This window comes from Hippocampus guttulatus, chromosome 2, assembly GCF_054856545.1.
Source record: "Hippocampus guttulatus isolate MCC_2025c chromosome 2, RoL_Hgut_1.0, whole genome shotgun sequence".
NCBI classification, from domain to species: Eukaryota; Metazoa; Chordata; class Actinopteri; order Syngnathiformes; family Syngnathidae; genus Hippocampus; species Hippocampus guttulatus.
The window spans coordinates 24,917,568-24,939,097 of NC_141262.1; the positions used below are offsets into that span (position 1 = coordinate 24,917,568).

The 21,530-nt window shown below is 45.1% G+C and overlaps 1 protein-coding gene across 16 annotated transcripts in view; it reads left to right on the plus strand.

Annotated features, from left to right (window-relative positions):
• ppargc1a (peroxisome proliferator-activated receptor gamma, coactivator 1 alpha) overlaps window positions 1-16,784 on the plus strand; it is a 118,120-nt gene extending 101,336 nt beyond the window's left edge. For 10 of the 16 annotated variants that reach the window (XM_086104834.1, XM_086104831.1, XM_086104833.1 and 7 more), the window contains 5 exons: window positions 196-288; window positions 1,599-1,719; window positions 3,694-3,818; window positions 10,688-10,839; window positions 14,133-16,784. In XM_086104834.1, the coding sequence (XP_085960960.1) occupies window positions 196-288; window positions 1,599-1,719; window positions 3,694-3,818; window positions 10,688-10,839; window positions 14,133-14,236 (595 nt within the window). In that variant the 3' untranslated portion in view covers window positions 14,237-16,784. The remainder of the gene's footprint in view (window positions 1-195; window positions 289-1,598; window positions 1,720-3,693; window positions 3,819-10,687; window positions 10,840-14,132) is intronic. The other 6 variants (XM_086104843.1, XM_086104842.1, XM_086104844.1 and 3 more) reach the window with 1 other exon arrangement.
• The last annotated feature ends 4,746 nt before the right edge of the window (window positions 16,785-21,530 follow it).

The following is a 21,530-nucleotide window of genomic DNA, read 5'->3' on the forward strand; positions in this document are numbered from 1 at the left end:
CTTCCAAACCAACTTTGCCGGCTTCTCGTCTAGCATAATTTACGTTGTCGTTCCTCAGCAGCGCTTCAATAATGAAGCATCTGAAACCCGAGGAGTGCAGCATAATTTGCTCCGAAGGTTTTTAAACAGTTTTTTTTCTCGCATACTTAAAATCATTGTCATTTCATAGATCCCTTTTATTCTCCATCCCTACAGGTGTCGCAGCAACAATGAATCGTGCACTTCCCGTTCCAGGAGTCATAAGAGCCCGCACCTGCAGTCACGATCTCCTCTCGGTCGTAGACCAAGGTGAGGCTCTTCATTTGTCAACAGCTTGTACGCTAACAACAGTAAAGGTGCACAACAATCATCCGAATTTAGTTAAAGCAACCGCCAAATGGTTTGACACCATCGCGTCCAGTCACGATTGTACACGCAATTTGCAAAGCTCCCCTTCAGAATACTCAACTCATTCTTTCAGTTGATGCACCTGATTAGGGTTGGGTATCGATAAGCGAGAATCGAGCAGAACCGGGACTATCCTTCCGGTTCTCACGGAATCATTCAGATTTTAAAATGTCGGTGCTAAATTCCGATGGAGATTTTGCCACGCAAAGCGCAGATGAAAATGCATCGATAGAAAATACGGGCGCCGGGGGCAGGCAGTCTCATGGTGCCACCGAACCCAAGTTGAGCATTTCTGGCAGCAGGTTTCCACATATTGTCACTGCAGTTCGCACGATCATCTGAACCGGTGTGGACCCGCACTCAAAATCAGGATCGGGTTAGTATGTCTCATGCCAACATTGAGCCAAGAGGGTAAACTGGAACTAAAACCGTGAATCAACACACTCACGCAAAGGCCAAGCTAATATTTAGCTTCCTTGCTTTTTATTTGTCATGTATATTTTTTCTCTCGAAAGAAAAACAACACGAGGTTAGCCCATCAATCAGTGTTGAATGGCTTTAAGTACTCGTTGCCTTACTGTATTTTCTTGCGGTGCTCAAAAATAAAGCTTTGTGAACAATTAATGCTCTGGTTGAAAATATCCTTTGAGTAACTCAGAGTAAAGTTCACAAACATTAAAAAGTTAATGTTAGAAATACCTGGTTAGCGGCCTTCAGTTTTTGGGTTTTTGTTTTTTTTTTTGTTTTTTTTTAACTTAGCTTCGTGAATTAGTATCCGGAATCAAATCGACGAATCAGAAGAATCTGAACCGTAATGGTCCAAATTCAAGCGACGCCTCTTGCTGGTGCTGAATCAACTTTGCACCTATGCAAAGGTGGCAATTTGGGAGCAAGTAGAGTGACACCGTCCTGACAATCCCAGCTGATTTTGGCACCCATGCGCCTAATCGCACCCGACAGGGCTGAGAACCGCTCATCAGCACAGGGGGGGTGGGTAATGTTGCACTTCCTAAGCAGAAAGCAATGGCATGTGAAGTTTTGCTGACAGATGCAGCTACCGTGGTCCCCTTGACTGCAGAAAGACTTCACTGTAAGGTTCTTTTTTTTTGCGGAAATATGATTGTCGGAGATGTCGGGAGCGAGAAACCGAACCGCCAAGTCCCTTCATTTGGATTCCCTTTGAGAATCAGAAATTACGTCTTGCTCCTCAGGTACGACAGCTACGAGGAGTATCAGCACGAGAGGCTGAAGAGGGAAGAGTACCTTTGGGACCACGAGAAGCGGGAGCTCGAAAGGACAGAGCAGAGGGACAGGCAACGACAAAAGGCAATCGTGAGGCCATTTGCATCTTGTTCGTCAGCGGTATCGTGATCTTTTTCCCGGACACACGCAAAGGCGGATCCCGGAGGACTTATGTCACCTGCTTGTGTATTTTTGGGCGTCCTGGGGGAAGTTTTCAATGAATGAAGGACAACACACAAAATGCTTTCTCCCAAGGAAGTAGGAACCTTCGCACGAGCCAACTATAAGAAAGGAAATCCACATTCTGGCCCTATCGTTCTTAATACTTGAAATCGAATCATTTGTTTTTTTTGTTTTTTTTTTATAGGGACGGATGCCATGACGTAGATGAGTGAAAAACCATCTTCGCAGAAATTATAGCAAATGCTAATTTCCAATGCCCCTCCCTAGAAGGGCTTTTAAACAAACACGAAAAAACAGCTTTTAAGACATAACCACGTTAGAAAATGCACATTCATAAAACAGAGGGACGAAAATGCGCAACAATGGACCCCCCCCCCCCCCCCCTCCCACACCCCCATCGCCCACTCACACACCCTACAAGTCATTTCAGGAGACAAGACAATACCATACATCATTATTTATATGGCGGCATCAGCACCAAATCACCATGTCCCCCGTCTCCTTCAGGCAGGGGCAAAAGCAACGCCTTGACCGCCCGTCGATAAAGAACGCATTAAATGACGCGATAATGCAAACTTGGCCTGCGCGCGGAGACAATTACCGCTCGCACTGTCAAACGAGGTTTAAGAGGTTCAGAGATGGGAGAGCGTCTCTGTCCGTCTGGCTGCCTCTCTCCCACACAGGCAGCCCTCGGGGGTGCCGTCAAGAAAATTCCGCCTATTTATCAGTTGTCAGCAACTAAAGTCCTAATTCAGCATTTACTTGTCCGTCACGGAGAGAACCCAAGCATGAAAGAGGGGGTACAAAGTATAAATCTGTAGTTAATTTGGATTTCTCCCGGGGCGTAGGTGAAGTTGGAGTGTGACACCTGATTTACATATGTCACAAGTACCCTCAAGACGCCACTCACCGTCTCAATAGGCCTCCGTTGGCTTGCCACAGCGAAGTAAATGAAGGAATAAATAAATAATGCGACTTGCGCGCCATCATTATTCCTCTTTGACCCTCGCGTCCTCTGAGGTTTGGGTAAATATGCTTGTTTTTGCCTTATGGGGTCAATAAGTAACGATGGCACAATATGTGTACTCTGTCCACATATTTTTCCGCCGCAAAACATCGCACTCTGGCCGCACGCTGCAAACGTAAACAAATACATTGCGGCTCGGTTTACAGCGTGTGCGCTCGAAACATTTTACGTCGTTACTTTTGCGGTGGGTGGGGGGCACGTTATCCGTGTTTGTGTTTCTCCTTTTCTTGTATCACGCCACAGATTAGCATATCAATTTCATAATGTATTATAATAACAATCAGGAGTCAATTGAACCATATTCTATTTGAAATGTACAGTGTTCAGAACGATTTCTGTTGCAATTGTCTGAATCTTTCAGTTCCCAGAAAGAAGACAAACTCTTGCTGTTGACCTTTCCTAAAAAACAAAACATTCCTTCACCAGCCATAAAAGCATCCATTTGAAAACTCAATCAAGGGGATGCTTTCTGATAGGAGGCTGAGTCACCACGGAGTTTTTATTTTTAGACTTGGACAAAGTAGAAGACGCGATTCCGGAGTGAAGACATTGCATCATTTGATAAAAATCAGTCTCCCCGTGGTTGATGTGTTGCGGCGAGAGGAAGAGGAATTGTCGTGCCACAGCAGACCGGAGGCACTTTCCCCATACAGCTCCATCAGATAAGCCAAAGCAAAGCGAAACAATCACAAAAGGGACGTACTGGAGAAGACGTCGGCGGTGGGCAATCGAGGCTAGTCCATTAGGGACGGCAAAGGAAGACCGCAGAAAAGCGGCGGCGGGGGGGTCAAGCAGACGGCCAGCCTAGCGCCCCTTTTCATCTCCTGCCTTTTTGCCCCTCTCTTGTTAACGAGCAGGGGGAGAGACGGGTGGTGTACGTGGGGCGACTGAGGTCCGACTGCAACCGGACCGAGTTGAAGCGGCGCTTTGAAGTCTTTGGCGAGATTGAAGAATGTGCAGTGAACTTGAGGGATGATGGGTAAGTTCTCCGCTCCATGTAGCCCGATTTATAGACATGTCACAGACAAACGGAGTGTCTCGTAGCAGATGACGCCTCGTAGCCCGTGTAGTGTGACATACCCAACGATTGGTCGCCTGGCGTCTGGGATGCTTCTCTACCTTGAGCACCAAAGTCTGGCATGTCCGAGTTTTTGCTCGTCATGCCGCATAGTGTTGACGTGCTACGTCGTCCTTCGATTGATTATTTGGCATTGCGCAATAGGAAAACAGTGCCGGCCTACTTATAACGAGAGACTGGATGTGGCGCACACGATCACAATGCGCTGTCCAGCATTTAAAAAATTGACTGGAACAAAAGGGGAAATATTGGAAAGTGTACGTAGCATTTCAACTCATGCTACGTTTGCTAACTGTTAAGCTAGTAGCTGATTCGCAAACGTGCTGTCATGAAACAAATTTGTTTTGATAGACGTTCCATACGGCCCCGCCCCCCTGTCCAGGAACTGGTCCATCGTCTCTTTTTTTTCTTTCTTTCTCTTTTGCCTTTTATGGACAGAGAATAAATCTCATACGTACATAATGCCTTCACCGACATGACTTTGACAGCTGCTTGTCCCACCTCCCTGACGGACCTGCGCCAATAGAAGAACGCGACTATTGGGCACCGTATGGTCCTTGACGAACTTGTAGTGTGACGTCTCGCCCGGTCCGAGACACAGTCCGATATTCATCCGGTAGCCTGACAGCGTTACAGTCATGAATGACTGTTGTTTGAGGAGGACATTAGTCAATATAGGGGCGTCCCGGTGGTCCAGTGGTTAGTGCATCGACCTTTGTTTGTTTGTTTGTTTGTTGAACATAAAACATATATACAGTAATAATTTGACAGAAAATAAGGTGGATAAAAAAAAGTAAAAAGAAAGAAATCAATCTTCATACAACACAGTTATTATGTTCAAGGGAGTAGGAAGAAGTAAAAAACGTATCTAGTCCTACCCCGTTATGTGATTATATCTAATAAATCATTTTTATATCAATCAGAAAAGAAAAAAGTAAGAAGAAAGAAGTCTCCATTAAGGCTCATACTTTACCCTTAACCGTGATATTTTTACAACTTTTGGTTTGTATCGGGATTATATACTTCCACACCCTGACACTCTTGTGTCAATTTTCTCTTGTATTCATAATGGATATTTATATACCTTTCTCTATTTATCAACTTAGTTCTGATTTATCATTATATTTAATGTTTTGAGTTTATCATTTTAACTCTGATTGATGTAGGTTGTTTGTACTATTTTTTTGAATTTGTTTTTGAACTCAGCAAGCGATTTACTCATTTTCAGGTCCGTTTCGAGATTATTCCACAGATTAACACCTTTGATAGATACACTTCTTTGCTTGATGTTTGTTCTTGTTTTGAGTTTTTTGAATAAGTTGGTACCTCTTAAATCATAGCTGCTTTCTCGAATTTCGAAAAACTTCTGAATGTTTTGGCAGAGCAGGTTATTGTGTGCTTTGTACATTAATTGGGCGATTTTAAAGTCAACCAGGTCATAAAATTTCATCGTATTTAATTTGATAAATAGTGGATTTGTGGGTTCCGTATATTTTGATCTATTAATAATTCGAATTGCTTTTTTTTGTAGGTTGAGAATAGGGAGTGTGTTTGTTTTGCAGGCATTTCCCCATATTTCCACACAGTAGGTCATATATGGTAATAATAATGAAGTGTATAATGTGTACAAAGATCTCTTATTTAGCACTTCCTTGGTTTTGTAGAGGATCCCTACGGTTTTGGCTATTTTTCTTTTTACGTTATCGATATGTGGCTTCCAACATAGTTTTGAGTCTATTACTAATCCGAGAAACTTGGTTTCATACGCTCTTTCTATCTCAATTGAGTTTACCATAATTTTAACTTGGTGTTTGATTGGTCTTGTGCCAAAAACAATTAACTTCGATTTTTTCAGGTTAAGTGACAATTTATTTCTGTCGAACCAGTTTTTTAATTTGTTTAATTCGTGTTCTACGGTTGTCAGGAGCTGTTTCAGATTTATTCCAGAACAGTAGAAAGTTGTATCATCAGCAAATAGGACACATTTAAATTGTTTTGAGACCTTGCAGATATCATTTATATATAAGATGAATAGTTTTGGACCAAGCACTGACCCCTGAGGAACTCCGTGAGTGATTTTCAGTTGATTCGTTTTTTTATTGTTGAGTTGCACGTACTGATATCTGTTTTCTAAATAATAATCCATTTATAAGCTACACCTCTAATGCCATATCTTTCTAGTTTTTTCAATAATATACTGTGATCTATTGTGTCAAAAGATTTTTTTAGATCTAGGAAAACCCCAACAGTAAATTCTTTGTTGTCTATATTAGTGGCTATTGCTTCCACAAACTCCATAACTGCCATTGAGGTGGTCCATTTTTCCCTGAAGCCATATTGATTCTCACTTAACAGCGCATGCTTTTGTATAAAGCTATCAAGTCTGCGAGAAAATAGTTTTTCTAATATTTTTGAAAATTGTGGTAGTAGTGATATTGGTCTATAATTTGTAAACCGATGTCTTTCTCCACTTTTATAGATTGGAATAACTTTAGCAATTTTCATTTTTGATGGAAAGATACCAGCTTTGAATGACAGGTTGCATATGTGCGTGAAAGGTCACACTACATATTCTATAATCTGCTTTATTATTGTCATATCAATATTAACTCACAGTGCAGCGGTATCGGGTTGAATTCCAGCTCCGGCCTCAATGTGTGGAGTTTGCATGTTCTCCCAGGGCCTGCGTGGGTTTTCTCCGGGTACTCCGGTTTTCTCCCACATTCCATGCATGGCAGGTTAATGGAATACCTTAAATTGTCCCCCGGTGTGAGTGTGAGGGTGGATGGTTGTTTGTCTGTGTGTGCCCTGCGATTGGCTGACAACCGGTTCAGGGTGTCCCCCGCCTACTGCCCAAAGACAGCTGGGATCGGCTCCAGCACCCACCACGACCCGAGTGAGGAGAAGCAGATGGATGGATAAGTCAGTATGTTGAGCAGTTTTAACCATCAGCCTCTCACTTCAAATTCTTGGCAAAACACAACGGTGTTCCACACTTGTTGTGTACGTTAGTCCAACGCAGTGGTTCCCAACCTGTTTGGACCAATTTAATGAAAGTGGATAAATTCCCCTCTCCGTGAGCCGTCACCTTACCGTGGTGGAGGGGTTTGTGTGTCCCAATGATCCTAGGAGCTAAGTTGTCTGGGGCTTTATGCCCCTGGCAGGGTCACCCATGGCAAACAGGTCCTAGGTGAGGGACCAGACAAAGCACGGCTCACAAAGCCCCTTATGATAGATAAAATCGATGGCACTCAGTTTCCCTTGCCCGGACGCGGGTCACCGGGGCCCCCCTCTGGAGCCAGGCCTGGAGGTGGGGCTCGTTGGCGAGCGCCTGGTGGCCGGGCCTACACCCATGGGGCCCGGCCGGGCTCAGCCCGGAGATGCAACGTGGGTCCCCCTTCTCATGGTCTCACCACCCGTGGGAGGGGTCAAAGGGGTCGGGTGCAATGCGAGCTGGGCGGCAGCCAAAGGCGGGGACCCTGGCGGTCCGATCCTCGGCTGCAGAAGCTAGCTCTTGGGACATGGAATGTCACCTCTCTGGCAGGGAAGGAGCCCGAGCTGGTGTGTGAGGTAGAGAAGTTCCGACTGGATATAGTCGGACTTGCCTCCACACACAGCCTGGGTTCTGGTACTAGTTCTCTCGAGAGGGGTTGGACTCTCTTCCACTCTGGAGTTGCTCATGGTGAGAGGCGCAGAGCAGGTGTGGGCATACTCATTGCCCCCCGGCTCAGTGCCTGTACATTGGGGTTCACACCGGTAGACGAGAGGGTTGCTTCCCTCCGCCTTCGGGTGGGGGGACGGGTCCTGACTGTTGTTTGTGCATATGCACCAAACGGCAGCTCAGCATTGTAAATTTCCCCAGTGTGGGACTAATAAAGGATATCTTATCTTATTTTATACCCACCCTTTTTGGAGTCCTTGGAGGGTGTGCTGGAGAGTACTCCTGCTGGGGACTCCCTTGTTCTGCTGGGGGACTTCAATGCTCACGTGGGCAATGACAGTGAGACCTGGAGGGGCGTGATTGGGAGGAACGGCCCCCCCGATCAGAACTCGAGTGGTGTTTTGTTATTGGACTTCTGTGCTCGTCACGGACTGTCCATAACGAACACCTTGTTCAAACATAAGGGTGTCCATATGTGCACTTGGCACCAGGACACCCTGGGCCGTAGTTCGATGATCGACCTTGTGGTTGTATCATCGGATTTGCGGCCGCATGTTTTGGACACTCGGGTGAAGAGAGGGGCGGAGCTGTCAACTGATCACCACTTGGTGGTGAGTAGGCTCCGATGGTGGGGGAAGATGCCGGTCCGTCCTGGCAGACCCAAACGTATTGTGAGGGTTTGTTGGGAGCGTCTGGCGGAATCCCCTGTCAGAAGGAGTTTCAACTCCCACCTCCGACAGAGCTTTTCCCATGTTCCGGGGGAGACGGGGGACATTGAGTCCGAGTGGACCATGTTCCGTGCCTCTATTGTTGAGGCGGCCAATCTGAGTTGTGGCCGTAAGGTGGTTGGTGCCTGTCGTGGCGGCAACCCTCGTACTCGCTGGTGGACACCAGCAGTAAGGGATGCCGTCAAGCTGAAGAAGGAGTCCTATCGAGCCTTTATGGCCTGTGGGACCCCAGAGGCAGCTGACGGGTATCGACTGGCCAAGCGGAACGCAGCTTCGGTGGTCGCCGAGGCAAAAACCCGAGCGTGGGAAGAGTTCGGTGAGGCCATGGAAGCCGACTTCCGGACGGCTTCGAGGAAATTCTGGTCCACCATCCGACGTCTCAGGAGGGGGAAGCAGTGCACCACTAACACTGTGTACAGTGGGGATGGGGCACTGCTGACTTCGACTCGGGACGTTGTGAACCGGTGGGCAGAGTACTTCGAAGACCTCCTCAACTCCACCAACACGTCTTCCTTGGAGGAAGCAGAGTCTGAGGACCCTGAGGTGGGCTCTCCTATCTCTGTGGTTGAAGTCACCGATGTGGTTAAAAAGCTCCTCGGTGGCAGGGCCCCAGGGGTGGATGAGATCCGCCCGGAGTTCCTCAAGGCTCTGGATGTTGTGGGGCTGTCCTGGTTGACACGCCTCTGCAACATCGCGTGGTCAACGGGGAGAGTGCCTCTGGATTGGCAGACCGGGGTGGTAGTCCCTCTTTTTAAAAAGGGGGACCGGAGGGTGTGTTCCAACTACAGAGGGATCACACTCCTCAGCCTCCCTGGTAAGGTCTATTCAGGGGTGCTGGAGAGGAGGGTCCGTCAGGAAGTCGAGCCTCAGATTGAGGAGGAGCAGTGTGGTTTTCGTCCCGGCCGTGGAACAGTGGACCAGCTCTACACCCTTAGCAGGGTCCTCGAGGGTATGTGGGAATTCGCCCAACCAGTCTACATGTGTTTTGTGGACTTGGAGAAGGCGTTTGACCGTGTCCCTCGGGGAGTTCTGTGGGGGGTGCTTCGTGGGTATGGGGTACCGAACCCCCTCATACGGGCTATTCGGTCACTATGCCACCGATGTCAGAGTTTGGTTCGCATTGCCGGCAGTAAGTCGGAATCGTTTCCAGTGAGGGTAGGACTCCGCCAAGGCTGCCCTTTGTCGCCGATTCTGTTCATAATCTTTATGGACAGAATTTCTAGGCGCAGCCGAAGCGTTGAGGGCGTCCGTTTTGGTGGCCTCAGTATTGCATCCCTGCTTTTTGCAGATGATGTGGTGCTGTTGGCTCCTTCAAACGGGGCTCTCCAACTCTCACTGGAGCGTTTCGCAGCCGAGTGTGAAGCGGTTGGGATGAAAATCAGCACCTCCAAATCTGAAACCATGGTCCTCAGTCGGAAAAGGGTGGAGTGCCCCCTCCGGGTCGGGGGAGAGATCTTGCCCCAAGTGGAGGAGTTTAAGTATCTTGGGGTCTTGTTCACGAGTGAGGGCAGGAGGGAGCGAGAGATCGACAGGCGGATCGGTGCAGCGTCTGCTGTGATGCGGACGTTGTATCGGTCTGTCGTGGTGAAGAAGTTTTTCAATTTACCGGTCGATCTACGTTCCAACCCTCATCTATGGTCACGAGCTATGGGTCGTGACCGAAAGAACGAGATCCCGGATACAAGCGGCCGAAATGAGTTTTCTCCGCAGGGTGTCCGGGCTCTCCCTTAGAGATAAGGTGAGAAGCTCGGTCATCCGGGAGGGGCTCAGAGTCGAGCCGCTTCTCCTCCACATCGAGAGGAGCCAGATGAGGTGGCTTGGGCATCTGATTCGGATGCCTCCTGAACGCCTCCCTGGTGAGGTGTTCCGGGCATGTCCCACCGGGAGGAGACCCCGAGGAAGACCCAGGACACGCTGGAGTGACTATGTCACCCAGCTGGCCTGGGAACGCCTCGGGATCCCCCGGGGAGAGCTGGAAGAAGTAGCTAGGGAGAGGGAAGTCTGGGCTTCCCTGCTAAAGCTGTTGCCCCCGTGACCCGGCCCCGGATAAGCGGTAGAAGATGGATGGATGGATAAATTCCCGCAAAGTGGAGGTATTTTTTTTCAGGAAGCACTGCCATGCTCATTCCTTCTGACCTGACCTCTCCAGCCTTGTGATGTTCTACCCTATCTCTGTCTCATCCTTTCCTCACAGGGCTTTGCACCTAAAATCCAATTCTAAGTTCGTCATTGTTGTCATGTACGGTTGCCGTTGCTGTTTTTAGAGCCACGTCATTGATTTCCTTTTACATGTGAAGAGCACATACAAGACACAGCCGATCAGTTAGCGGTGTCTTGCTGTGCCACTCTGACGCATTCCTTGTGTGTCCTTGACCACGCAGGGACAATTTTGGCTTCATCACATACCGCTACACGTGCGACGCCCTGGCCGCCCTCGACAACGGACACACCTTGCGGCGGTCCAACGAGCCGCGCTTCGAGCTGTGCCTCGGCGGACAAAAGCAATTCTGCAAATCACATTACACAGACTTGGGTAAGTGTGCAGCTTTGTTGTTGTCCGCAAACACACACGCGCGCACGCATTTACTCCAATTCCAAGCCCTTGGAGGCAGCCTTGTATGTTTACATGGCTGCAAGGACTGTCAGGGAAAAGAGGAGATGGGAGGCTTGAGCAGGGGCTCGGGTGTGTGTGTGTGTGTGTGTGTGTGTGTCGGGGGGGGGGGTGTTGAGGTTTAATACGGCAAAACAAAAAGGTTATGTAGATAAAAGGAGACTCATCTCTCCACTGGCAACAATTCCTGCATCGCCCTCAACGTGTCCGCTGGGCATTCACTGCTCAAACGGGTCAGTTGGAGTTCAGAGGTCACTTTGTGAACATAGCTCGCTCCAGGAAGGAGCTGATGTGGGATGCCCCTCGGCCTGAAAACAAACGGGGCCGGACAACAGCCGTGACAAGCCATCACATGAAGTCAGAGTCGGAACGGTAATTTTTATTTCATTATTGCGCTTGGAACATTTCGAGCCATAGTTTTATTCTTGATTTTTTGGTAGGCATTCATGTGTAAATTTCAAAAAAGTTTTTACCAGGGTGATGAATCAGAACTGTGATTCTTTTTTGTTGTTGTTGTTGTTGTGCTTGTGAAAATTCAAGCCCGTGAATTGTTGTCGGCATTTGAGTCATGTGAAGTGCTTTTTGATGTTATTTTTGTTCGGAATGGGTGAGTACCAATGCTAGGTATCAGTATGAAGCCAATACTGACCTTATTTCAAGATATCGGTTTTTGTGAAGCACGCCGATACCAGCCACTGATATCTACTGGGGAAAAAAATCAATAAATCTGGCTTTCAGTAAGTCTTCCTTGTCTGTAGTTGGTGCTGTGCAGCGGCTGTTTAACAAATCGGTGAAACATCATGAGCCTCAGAAAATCAGAAAGACCTTTCTTCAGATTTGCTCTCGGTACTTGCTGTCGTTATTGGTGACTACTCAAGAGTGAACACCGGTATCGGTCTAAAAAAAAAAGTGTTATTGAACATCCCTAATTTTTATTTGTAATTTTTAATGCTTCCCTAATTTTTACTGATCATTTTAAATGTTTCCCCATTACAGGAAATTGGATTGAAAGAAATGCGACCCTGTCACGGTTGTAACATGCCGAGATTTCATACAGTAACTTGAGATCTCCACTTGCCAAACGCTACGGTGCATTTCTAATATTGGGAGCTGCCAAGAAGGGGATCCATTGTGTCAGCCCCATACGTTGCTCTTAAAAGACGGATCAATCGTCAGCAGGGGAGGTTCGCCGAATAAGTGTTGTCCGTCAGCTTATCTGCGTCACTTTGTGTGTGTATGTGCGTATGTGTGCGCGCGCGCTTGTTTTCACGGAACGCCGTCCATTAGTTTTAAAGTAGAGCGCCGGGGTTATTTTTCATCCCTCAAGGTGCGCAGCGGGACACAAACGCCGCCGTCGGCCATCGCATTAGCGTAGATCACGCCTGGTATCTCCTCTCGCTGCCATGGTCAGTCCCATTTCTCAGCGTGTGCCGGCGGGTCCCTTTGGGGCCCCCATTTGTTGGAGCTGTCTGTTGCCAGAGATAAGATAGAGTCTGCGTATTATCTGCTCCATCTGGGAAAATAGGACATATGAGAGAGTGGAGGCGTCGGGATAAAAATAGCCACTTTTGCAACACGTCCAATCTAAAAATCTGGATTTTTGTGGGTTTTTGGTCGGCCTTTGCTGACACGTCAAAGGAATTTGGGGAGAAAATACTCCCACGCTGAAAACGCCAAAATCGAATCGCGGGATGCGCTCTCATTGTTTGTCTACCACGATGTTTCTTCTAACCGCGCACTTTTTGTATTGTCGTATTTCTACTTCTGACATGATACCGTAACTTGTTATTGAGGTTGTATGACGGGATGTAAATAAGATCATCTTAAACATGACAACTACCATCATTCTCAAGGTAACACACCCTAGCTTGAAGAAATCTGGTCATGTGAAATTTCCTGATCATTTTGCTCAAATTAAAGGAGTAAACCGCTGGTGCCTTGAGATACAAGTGACCCGACATAAACGTTTCTCAAGATAAGAACCGTCGTTGCGATCGATCGGAGTTGAACAATTCCAAAAAGTGGCTTCGAGCTGTTTTAACGCCACTCCCAGCTGAGGTTTACTCAAAAACGAAAAAAACAAAGACAGTTATACCATATATCTTTAAAACATCTTTGCCTTATGAAGAAAACCGGAAATGCCGTAAATGGTGAGATGAGGTGATGAAGCCAAGTCATCCATCACTCACACAAAAAAAAAGGAAAAAAACTGAATGTTTACACAGCAAGCTCCACTCTCTTTCATCCTTTTTAGCCCAGAAACACGTCAACTCCCTCCCGTCCCTTAAAACAGCGCTCCCCAACCTTTTTTGCCCCACGGACCGGTTTAATTTTAAGAACCGGCCTTTAAGGTGTGACGGATAAATATAACAAAATAATACGATATGACCTGTGTGAAAACGGTGGTATTTTCGAAACATAATAATAAACACAAATCATGACGTGAGGAATGTCTTATCTGGCCGCAACACTCTCTGGTCGCTCTGGTAACGTTTAAACATGCCCTCAAAATAAGATAAAGTGCATGAAAATTACGACTCACCGTCGCCACATATCATGCAAAGTGGGCTTGGTGCGTGGGAATCTCCCCTTGAGATAAATCCGTATTTTGAGGAGGACTCCTAATACTGTCTATAAAATGTAGCTTTGTTTTTCTTGAAAGTCGTAGGCTTCTCTTCGGTCTCCTGGCTGGGCCTTTTTCCCTTCCCAAAGGAACTTTCCAAAGACGTTTGTGCTTTTGACTCATTTTGCGAGCTCTTGGGTTTCATTTTAGCAGTAACCTATCACGTGACCGCGAAGCACCGCCTTCACCTGCGTCAAGAGTGACTTACTGTAGACTAATATAACAAGAGAATCCGGTAATTTTTCAAAATAAAGCATCTTTCAGATTCCGAAATAAATTAAATGGATGTAAGATATTTGTTCTTTCTGTGCCCACGGACCGGTACCAGTGCGGGACCGCTGCCTTAAAATGTAACATTTCCGAGTGAATGTCTCCCTTTGTGGGTCACCGCACAAGAAATCTTTCTTCAAAGCGAACAATCCCAAAATCTTTATTCAGAAATTGAAATGTAGTTTTAAAGCTCAACCTGATTCTCCACCGGCAGCAAGATTAAGATTCTGCGGCCAATTTTTTATTTTATTTTATTTTGAAATCTGAAGTCTGTATGAATTATAAATGTTAATTTTCAAGTAATATCCCATCACTTCCACAGACTCCCATTCGGACGACTTTGACCCCGCCTCCACCAAAAGCAAGTATGACTCCTTGGATTTCGACAGCTTGCTGAGGGAGGCCCAGCGCAGCCTGAGAAGGTAACCCTCTCGGGGTTCCATACCCGAGCCATCCTCACCCTCACAACTCGCCACCCCCCGGCCCCACTCCCCTAACCTCCCGAGGGACTCCCAATACCTCACTCGCATCTCTTATTTTAGTTTTTTTTTTGGGATGACGAGACACTGAGAAGTTTTACACTATATGTGGTGGAGTATTTAAGAAGAGTACGTCTATAGACCTCTATCTATCAGAATTTATCCGAAACGAAGTTTACATGAACATAGCTGCTGAAGAGCTGAGGACATGACTTCTGGGAAAGCCAGCAAACCCTCAGTACCTGCTGCACGGCTTTGACTGCTGTAGAATCAAAAAAAAAAAAAAAGAAGGCAGGTGGGGGGAGGTTTTAAAAAAAGAAGAAAAAGTGATTTCCCCAACCACAAGCCGCCCCTCCCCCAAAGCACTACAAGACCCACAATTCTTTGGAGGAGCTGAAAAAAATGCAGCTTGTTCAGCCAGATTGATTATTTTGCTCTTGTTTAAACAAAAAAAAATTTTTTTGGGGGGGGGGGCTCTTGCTGTTTTTCAGTCTCTTTGGAACTGGTGTTACATTTCAAAAGCAAGCGTTGAAAAGCGTTTGGGGGAATTGTATCTCTTGTTGTCTACATTTGAAAGAGAACTGTAGTTGTGTATACAATACAAATAACTCTAAAAAGGAATATTTTTTATGTTCATGTAAAGTTGGGGAATAAAGTTGTTTATGTGTTACAGCTATGCACTGTAAAACGCAGCCTTTTTTTTTTTAAATGCGGGGAAACAACATTTTCTTAATTCCGATTGTCGATGGATGTCGATAGTAATTACGATACTGCAAAACATACTGTGCGCTGACATGATGTTTCGGAGACATATGATGATTGTAAAAAAAAAAAAAAAAGTAAAGTGGCGATTGCTCATCTTTGAGGCAACACGTGAACAAATTTATTTTCTTTTTTTTAAGTTATTCAGTCAGGCTTCTCTGTGTTTTACTTCAATGTGTAAAACGTGTTTTTTCTTTGTTTTTAATGATTGTAAAAACAAACAACCCCATTTTTTATGGATGATTTCTAAAGCAATCACGATTTTGTGTGTGTATACTGTATACGGCATATATTTATATGTGTGTGTACAGTGTGTATGTATGTATGTATGTGCATATATATGTGCGTATATACATGTATATGTCAACGTAGCTCTTTGATTTTCGTGCTTTGTATGGTCGTCATTGATTCAACACAGGGAGAGGATGATGCATTGGAATCTTTTCAATCAGTGGAAATTGCATATTTATGTATTTATTTTCATAATTGAATCAGCAATATTTATGGGCTACATTTTACATGACTTAAAAAAAAGTATTTATTTTGGAGTTTTATTTAACGCTCAATCATGAGACAGGGTGTCCAATAATTTCCAAGGTCGGGAAGTCGTACAACTTTTTATGCCTTTTTTCCGGAACAATCAGTAGCTTCATCCCAGTCTCACTTCATTGAGTCCGCAGCACTTCCTTGCTTGGTTTTCCTTTCAAGTAGAACAGAAAGCAATAATCGGGGTTTCTTTGCAGGAATTTCGCGTCGCTCTCAAAAGACTTTGTTGCGTCTCCACTCTTGCTCGATTAAGTGAATGCCAAACAAAAAAGTTTACAATTTCCTTTTTTGAATTTATTTTCTTTTTTTTAAAAAAAAAGATCTTGTAAAAAAGAAAAAAAACATATACTACTGATATTATTCGCAGTAATAACAAGATGAGTAATAATAATCTAAATAAAAAGGGGGGAAAATATATAAAAAGCAATAAATTATTTTTCTGAATTGTATTTTAGCGCTGATTGTTGTGTTATTTTCTTTATTTTTTTTCCAGCTATTTTCTTTTTCTTTTTTTGACCCATTACCCAGCCGCTGTGATGTCAGCGCCCCACATGCCAGCCGGTCCCTTTAAGACGTCTCCGTGCTGGTAAACGCACGCACGACCTTTGTGACATCCGTGTACGGCAAACTTCCGACCGACCGTGTTTGACGTGAACGTGTTTGTGGTTTACTTGTGTGCATGGCCGATCAACGAGACGGTGCTGATAACATTACAAAAAAAAACTAAATGCTGAGCTCGTGGGTCCGTTTCACGGACGCCAAACTGTTTCCATGAATTGTTTTCTTTTCGTTGGCTGTCCTGGGTAATGGTGTCACGTTTCATAGATGTGCGGCTTTAATCAGTGTAATAAACTGCTTTGTAAATGGCCTAGAGTAGCAATATATTTGAGCAATTTTTAATATTGTGACCTACCGAGGATTCTGCCACTGCTTTGTCGTCGGGTGATCTTGTTTTCTTTGGAAGGACAATATGTGCGAGTGCGCTTTTAGCCAGGTGTTTGTATGCTTGGAGAGGGAATAGAAACATGCGTGCGCGTGCGTGCGTGTGTGTGTGCGCGTGTGTGTCCTATCCACGTTGCCTTACTGATGCCTTTGTGGTTCTACCTATTGTACGAATTTCTTGTGAATTTCATTTTTCATGTGCAATTCTCATCAGCCTCACCATGCCAATAAAGGGAAAAATGTGACTTTTTTTTTTTAATCATGGTCATTATTTTTGCTGTTTTTTTTTTTTTTTTTTTGCCTCCACCTGGGGGGGTCAAAGGATGAAAAGATTGACGGGAGCGGAACCATCGCGGAACTTGCAAATGTCCCTCCCTCTTTGGTATTCCGATCATCCGGGAGGTGACACCGCCGCAGTCTGTGTCCACAGCTTGACTTAGCCTGCGAGTTAATTAAAACGTCCGAGAGAACGGTTTCATTAGGACAAGGGAGCCAGTTGATAATGGCCATTTCTTTCTCGAGCGGGAGGACGAAAATCACATTTGTGCTTCATTTCGAACATTTGAAAGCATTTCCACCACCCAACCCCCTGCTCCCCCAGTTCAGGGGAAAAAGAAATCAACCAAAGTGCGCGTAGAAACCAGAAGATAGTCATTCACAGCAAGCTCAATAACAGCAACCATTGGGAACGGCCTCCAAACAGAAATCGCGCAAAGAAATGCCCCATAGATATTGAAAAATGTGTTTTGATTTCCCCCTTTCTTCCGCTTTCTGGCCGAGAGAAAATATGGAGGGGGGGGGGGGGGGGGGATGCGCATTAAATTTGAACCACGGCGGGGAGGGAGGGTGTTGTTGTGTTTATTTTTATTTTCTTATTAAGGCTGCCGTTTGGCCTCCGAGGAAGAGAAGCGACGGGCTTTCATTTCAGCAGGAGGTCTCCGCTCTGCTTGCCCTTTTCATGCGATGAAACCCTTCTCGGAATTCGCTCCATCACCTTTATAGCCCCGCGCAACCCCTACCCCCCCCCCCCCGCATCTTTCTTTCCTTCACATTCACATCATAAAAACATGAACACAATTGTTGGAATGAAAGAAAAATCCATAATGCTGACTGAAATAACTTGACAATGACAAGTCTGAAATCTGCAAAAGACACAAAGCGTCCTTTGGTCACATGAGACAATATTTCGAACTTTTTTGGGGGGGTGGGTGGCAAAACGAATCATATCCCGGGTCCACTTTTGGACTTTTTTGTGTGCGCAACAAAGAAATGTGAAGACTATCGAGCCAAATCTGACATGTAATAACAATTGGATGAAAACATTGATAAGGACGGATCTAAACCCAACTCAACATTCTATGGAAGAAGATTACCCTTTCCTGCGCCAATAATGATAAACTGTAACCTGCTTGCATGATAAGCTGTCCACTGTAGTGACCGCTGTCTCCGAAAGGGTGAACGAGCAAAAATAACATTGAATTTCTTCGGTTTATGTTCTGAAAATGGTCATTTGTTGTGTTGGGGGCGAGTCGACCTTTCTCTTCCTCCGTGTGTTCTTAAATTTTGGATCATGAGGATGTTGGTTATCCAAATACAGGCTGGAGATGATGAACAGTACCTTCGAAGGTTTTATTTTTTCTTTTCTGAAGTTTACGAATCGATTCGGGCTCCTGAGAGTTTCAGATTTCATCGGGAAGCCCAGAAAAAAAGTACAGTCATGAGAATATAGAGAGACAATATGATAACGAGAGGCGGGGAGTTACGCCTCCATGCAAATCCCTGAAACAAAGAAAAGTCGATGCAATTCGATCTTGGCATGTTGGGAAAGTCCAGACCTCTCCGGCTGTGCGTAAATTTTGAGAGAAGATTCCCTCCCCGGGGGAACTTGACGGCCTTCAGGGACTCTGCCGAGGTGGGGGTCAAGGGGCACGAAAGGTTATTGTAATCACAGCAAGCAGGAAATACCTTCAACAGCATTCTACATTATTTGTTTCAAGTGTTTGAACAGAACCAACAACAGAGAGGAGCTAAAAAAATCACAGTAAGGAATAGATTCCTTAACAGTTGTTATTCTTGCATTCAAAAGATTGCTCTTTTTATGGGCAGTGGCACATACGGGAAATGTACTGTAAACAAGCATCCACAAGAATGCATTTTGATTGGACACGGTGAATAATGCATGAATCCTGATGACAGTCGTTGCATTTTATCTTCCGAGCTGATTATCTGGAACTACGCGGTCAATGATGGAGCGCGCCGGCGTCAAGTCTGTTCAAGCAAGCGAGAGTCCAACTTGGAGCTCAAAAGAAGATGCCCCCCGGAGTTTGATTTCACAAGAACCGGATTGTTATCGACCAATCATCTGTTGGTTTTTGGTTGTCCATTTCATCATTTCGAACCCACTTTTGAACCCTTTCATCATCAGATAGATGATGATCACCCCCCCCCCCGTCCCCGCCCCCCTTCTGTTTTCTTCTTCTGAGTCTTTTATGCCACCTTATGGGAAAAAGATAATGACAGTGCTATTAAAATTGCAATCTCCCCATGCGACATTCGAGTTTCAGCACTTTCTGCCGTTAAAGAGTAATGAGGAACAGACGGACAGTCTTCTTCTTCTCCTTCTAAACGATCAACTTTGGGGACCGGATGTATTCTTTCGCTGGATAATTAATGGCCACTGACAAATGGCGCTTGATTGAGGGACTCATCCTTGTATTTTCAATCACCATCTGCTGTGCAGCGCCGGCAAAAAAAAAAAAAAAAAAAGTTAATTACCTCGAGTGTGCCCGAGACGCGGCGTATTAATTAGAACAACAACAACAGCATTGCAGGGTTTTAGTCGTGATGTTTGTAGGTTTTTGTTGATGGAGTAGGGAAGGAATGAGATCCAGGAAGTTGCAAATGTGCTCCTTTGATAAAGCATCGCCACTTTCATCGTTACCTGGACCTGCGGGCCAATGGCGGCTCTCTTGGCGGCTCTCTTCGGGTGGGACATCGGTTGAAAGATGGCCGCAAGCGGCGGGCCGACGGCTGATCGGATGCGGCATTTTCGGCGCGTATCATCACTAATTATTTAGCAATCACCCAGTTGCATCAATAACAATTTCGACAACAACATCAACACTTAATGGCTTCGTTCAAAGCGCCGAAGAATAAAATATGCTCCTTCCCTTCATATAAATGGGCCATTTCCAGTTTTATTAGAGAGCGGATAGAGACTCGCACTGTGAGTTAAAGAGCGTCTTGAGGTCTGAATTACTAACTGACGAGCCTCATTACGCAAAAAAGTAAACACGGGCCTCATTTGACAAATGTCTGGATGCAGTTTGTACAAAAACATGTTTTTTGTTTTTTTGTGTTGATATTGAAAAGCCTGGACCGTAAAATGTGATTTTTAGGTCACACACACACACACACTCACGCACACACACACACTCACACACACGCAAACACACACGCGCACACACGCACACACACGCGCACACACACACACATGCACACACACATTCACACACACATTCATATTTTTCTTTTGTGGAGCAGTTTTGCAATCAATGACTTCATCTGGACCTGAAGCAAAGGATTTTATTAAATCATAAAAATATGACAATGTAACAATTGTATTTCTTTTTTTTATATAATCAGGTGTTTTTATTTCTTAAATTCACTTTGTGTATAGCAGCAAACTACATCTTCTTGTCTAGGCGCAGACCTAAATTGATAAATAATTTAAAATTAAAGAGGACCAAACTGTAATGTAATTTTGAGAACAATTATTGTGCAGATCGCAAAATCAAAACTCAGGACACGTCGATGCAACGTAATAACGGTAGTTCATTGTAAGCATTTCCAAGAAAATGGCCGCCACCGACGATGTATAATGCAGTATGAACATTTATAGATGTAAAAACATGAACATGTAGACAGTATAAACATGCCAATTGCAAATAAATGTATATGAAAAAAAAACATTTAATATGACACGAAACAAAGAACTGTAGGACTCTTACTTCATCTCTGAAAACATTGTCAGCAAATGAAAAGTGCCTTCTCCAGTTCAGGATGTGCCGCGCCCCGAAGCCGTATACGATCATCTTTCAATCTGACGGCCTCAAATTCTACCGTGGGTTTGTTGCCATTACGGATAATTGTTGAAATCATTGACCTTGCCAAGTGGGCTGAGCTTCATCTGGGAGACGCCCTTCTAAAAGTGAGAGGCAATTTCAGCCTTCACAGACGGTGACATTTGCTTACGTTTACATTTAACAATTAGCATGGCTTCTCTATCTTTCCTCGTCCTCCCTTCATGAGAATGATACTTGTCAAAAGTCTATCTTAGCAGAAGCCAATCAAAGCGTTTTGCTAGCTAGCTAGCTAGCTGGTGTGGCATAAGTAGTACTATTCTAATAGTTGCCTACTCTCGACTTTTTTTACGTGCTGGATTTGAGACTTTTTTGCGGGTCTTCTCAGGATAGACCTGCCCACCAAATTTCATGTCGCTAAGTGAAACTGGCATCCTAGAGGGCTACGAAGTCAATTTTTCACGGTCATGCCTTGGTATCGCCACATATAATGATAGAAAAGATATTGTGTATATTTCGGAGACTTGAAACCCCTCTCAGTCCTAAAACCCCTGGCAGGGGGTCCTAACCTCCATCTAGATGCGTCTTCCTTTCAAATTCTAAAGCTGGCTACCCCGCTTGTTTGTTTTTGTTTTTTTGTCCTCGCATCATCAGAGAAACGTCCCATATTTGTCGGATCAGGACGCTATAATGGCTCCATTCAAGCATTCCTGATGACGGGATGGCTGGAAATGAGAGAGATTCTGAGTGCTTGCTCCTTTTATTTGCTCCTTTTTATTTATGTATTTATTTATTTATTTTTGTTGTCCGGTCTAAATTCAGTTGCAGGCTACTTACTCCCTTACTCCCTCCCTCTCTCTCTCTCTCTCTCTCTCTCTCTCTCTCTCTTTCCAGACCGCAGTTTGAACC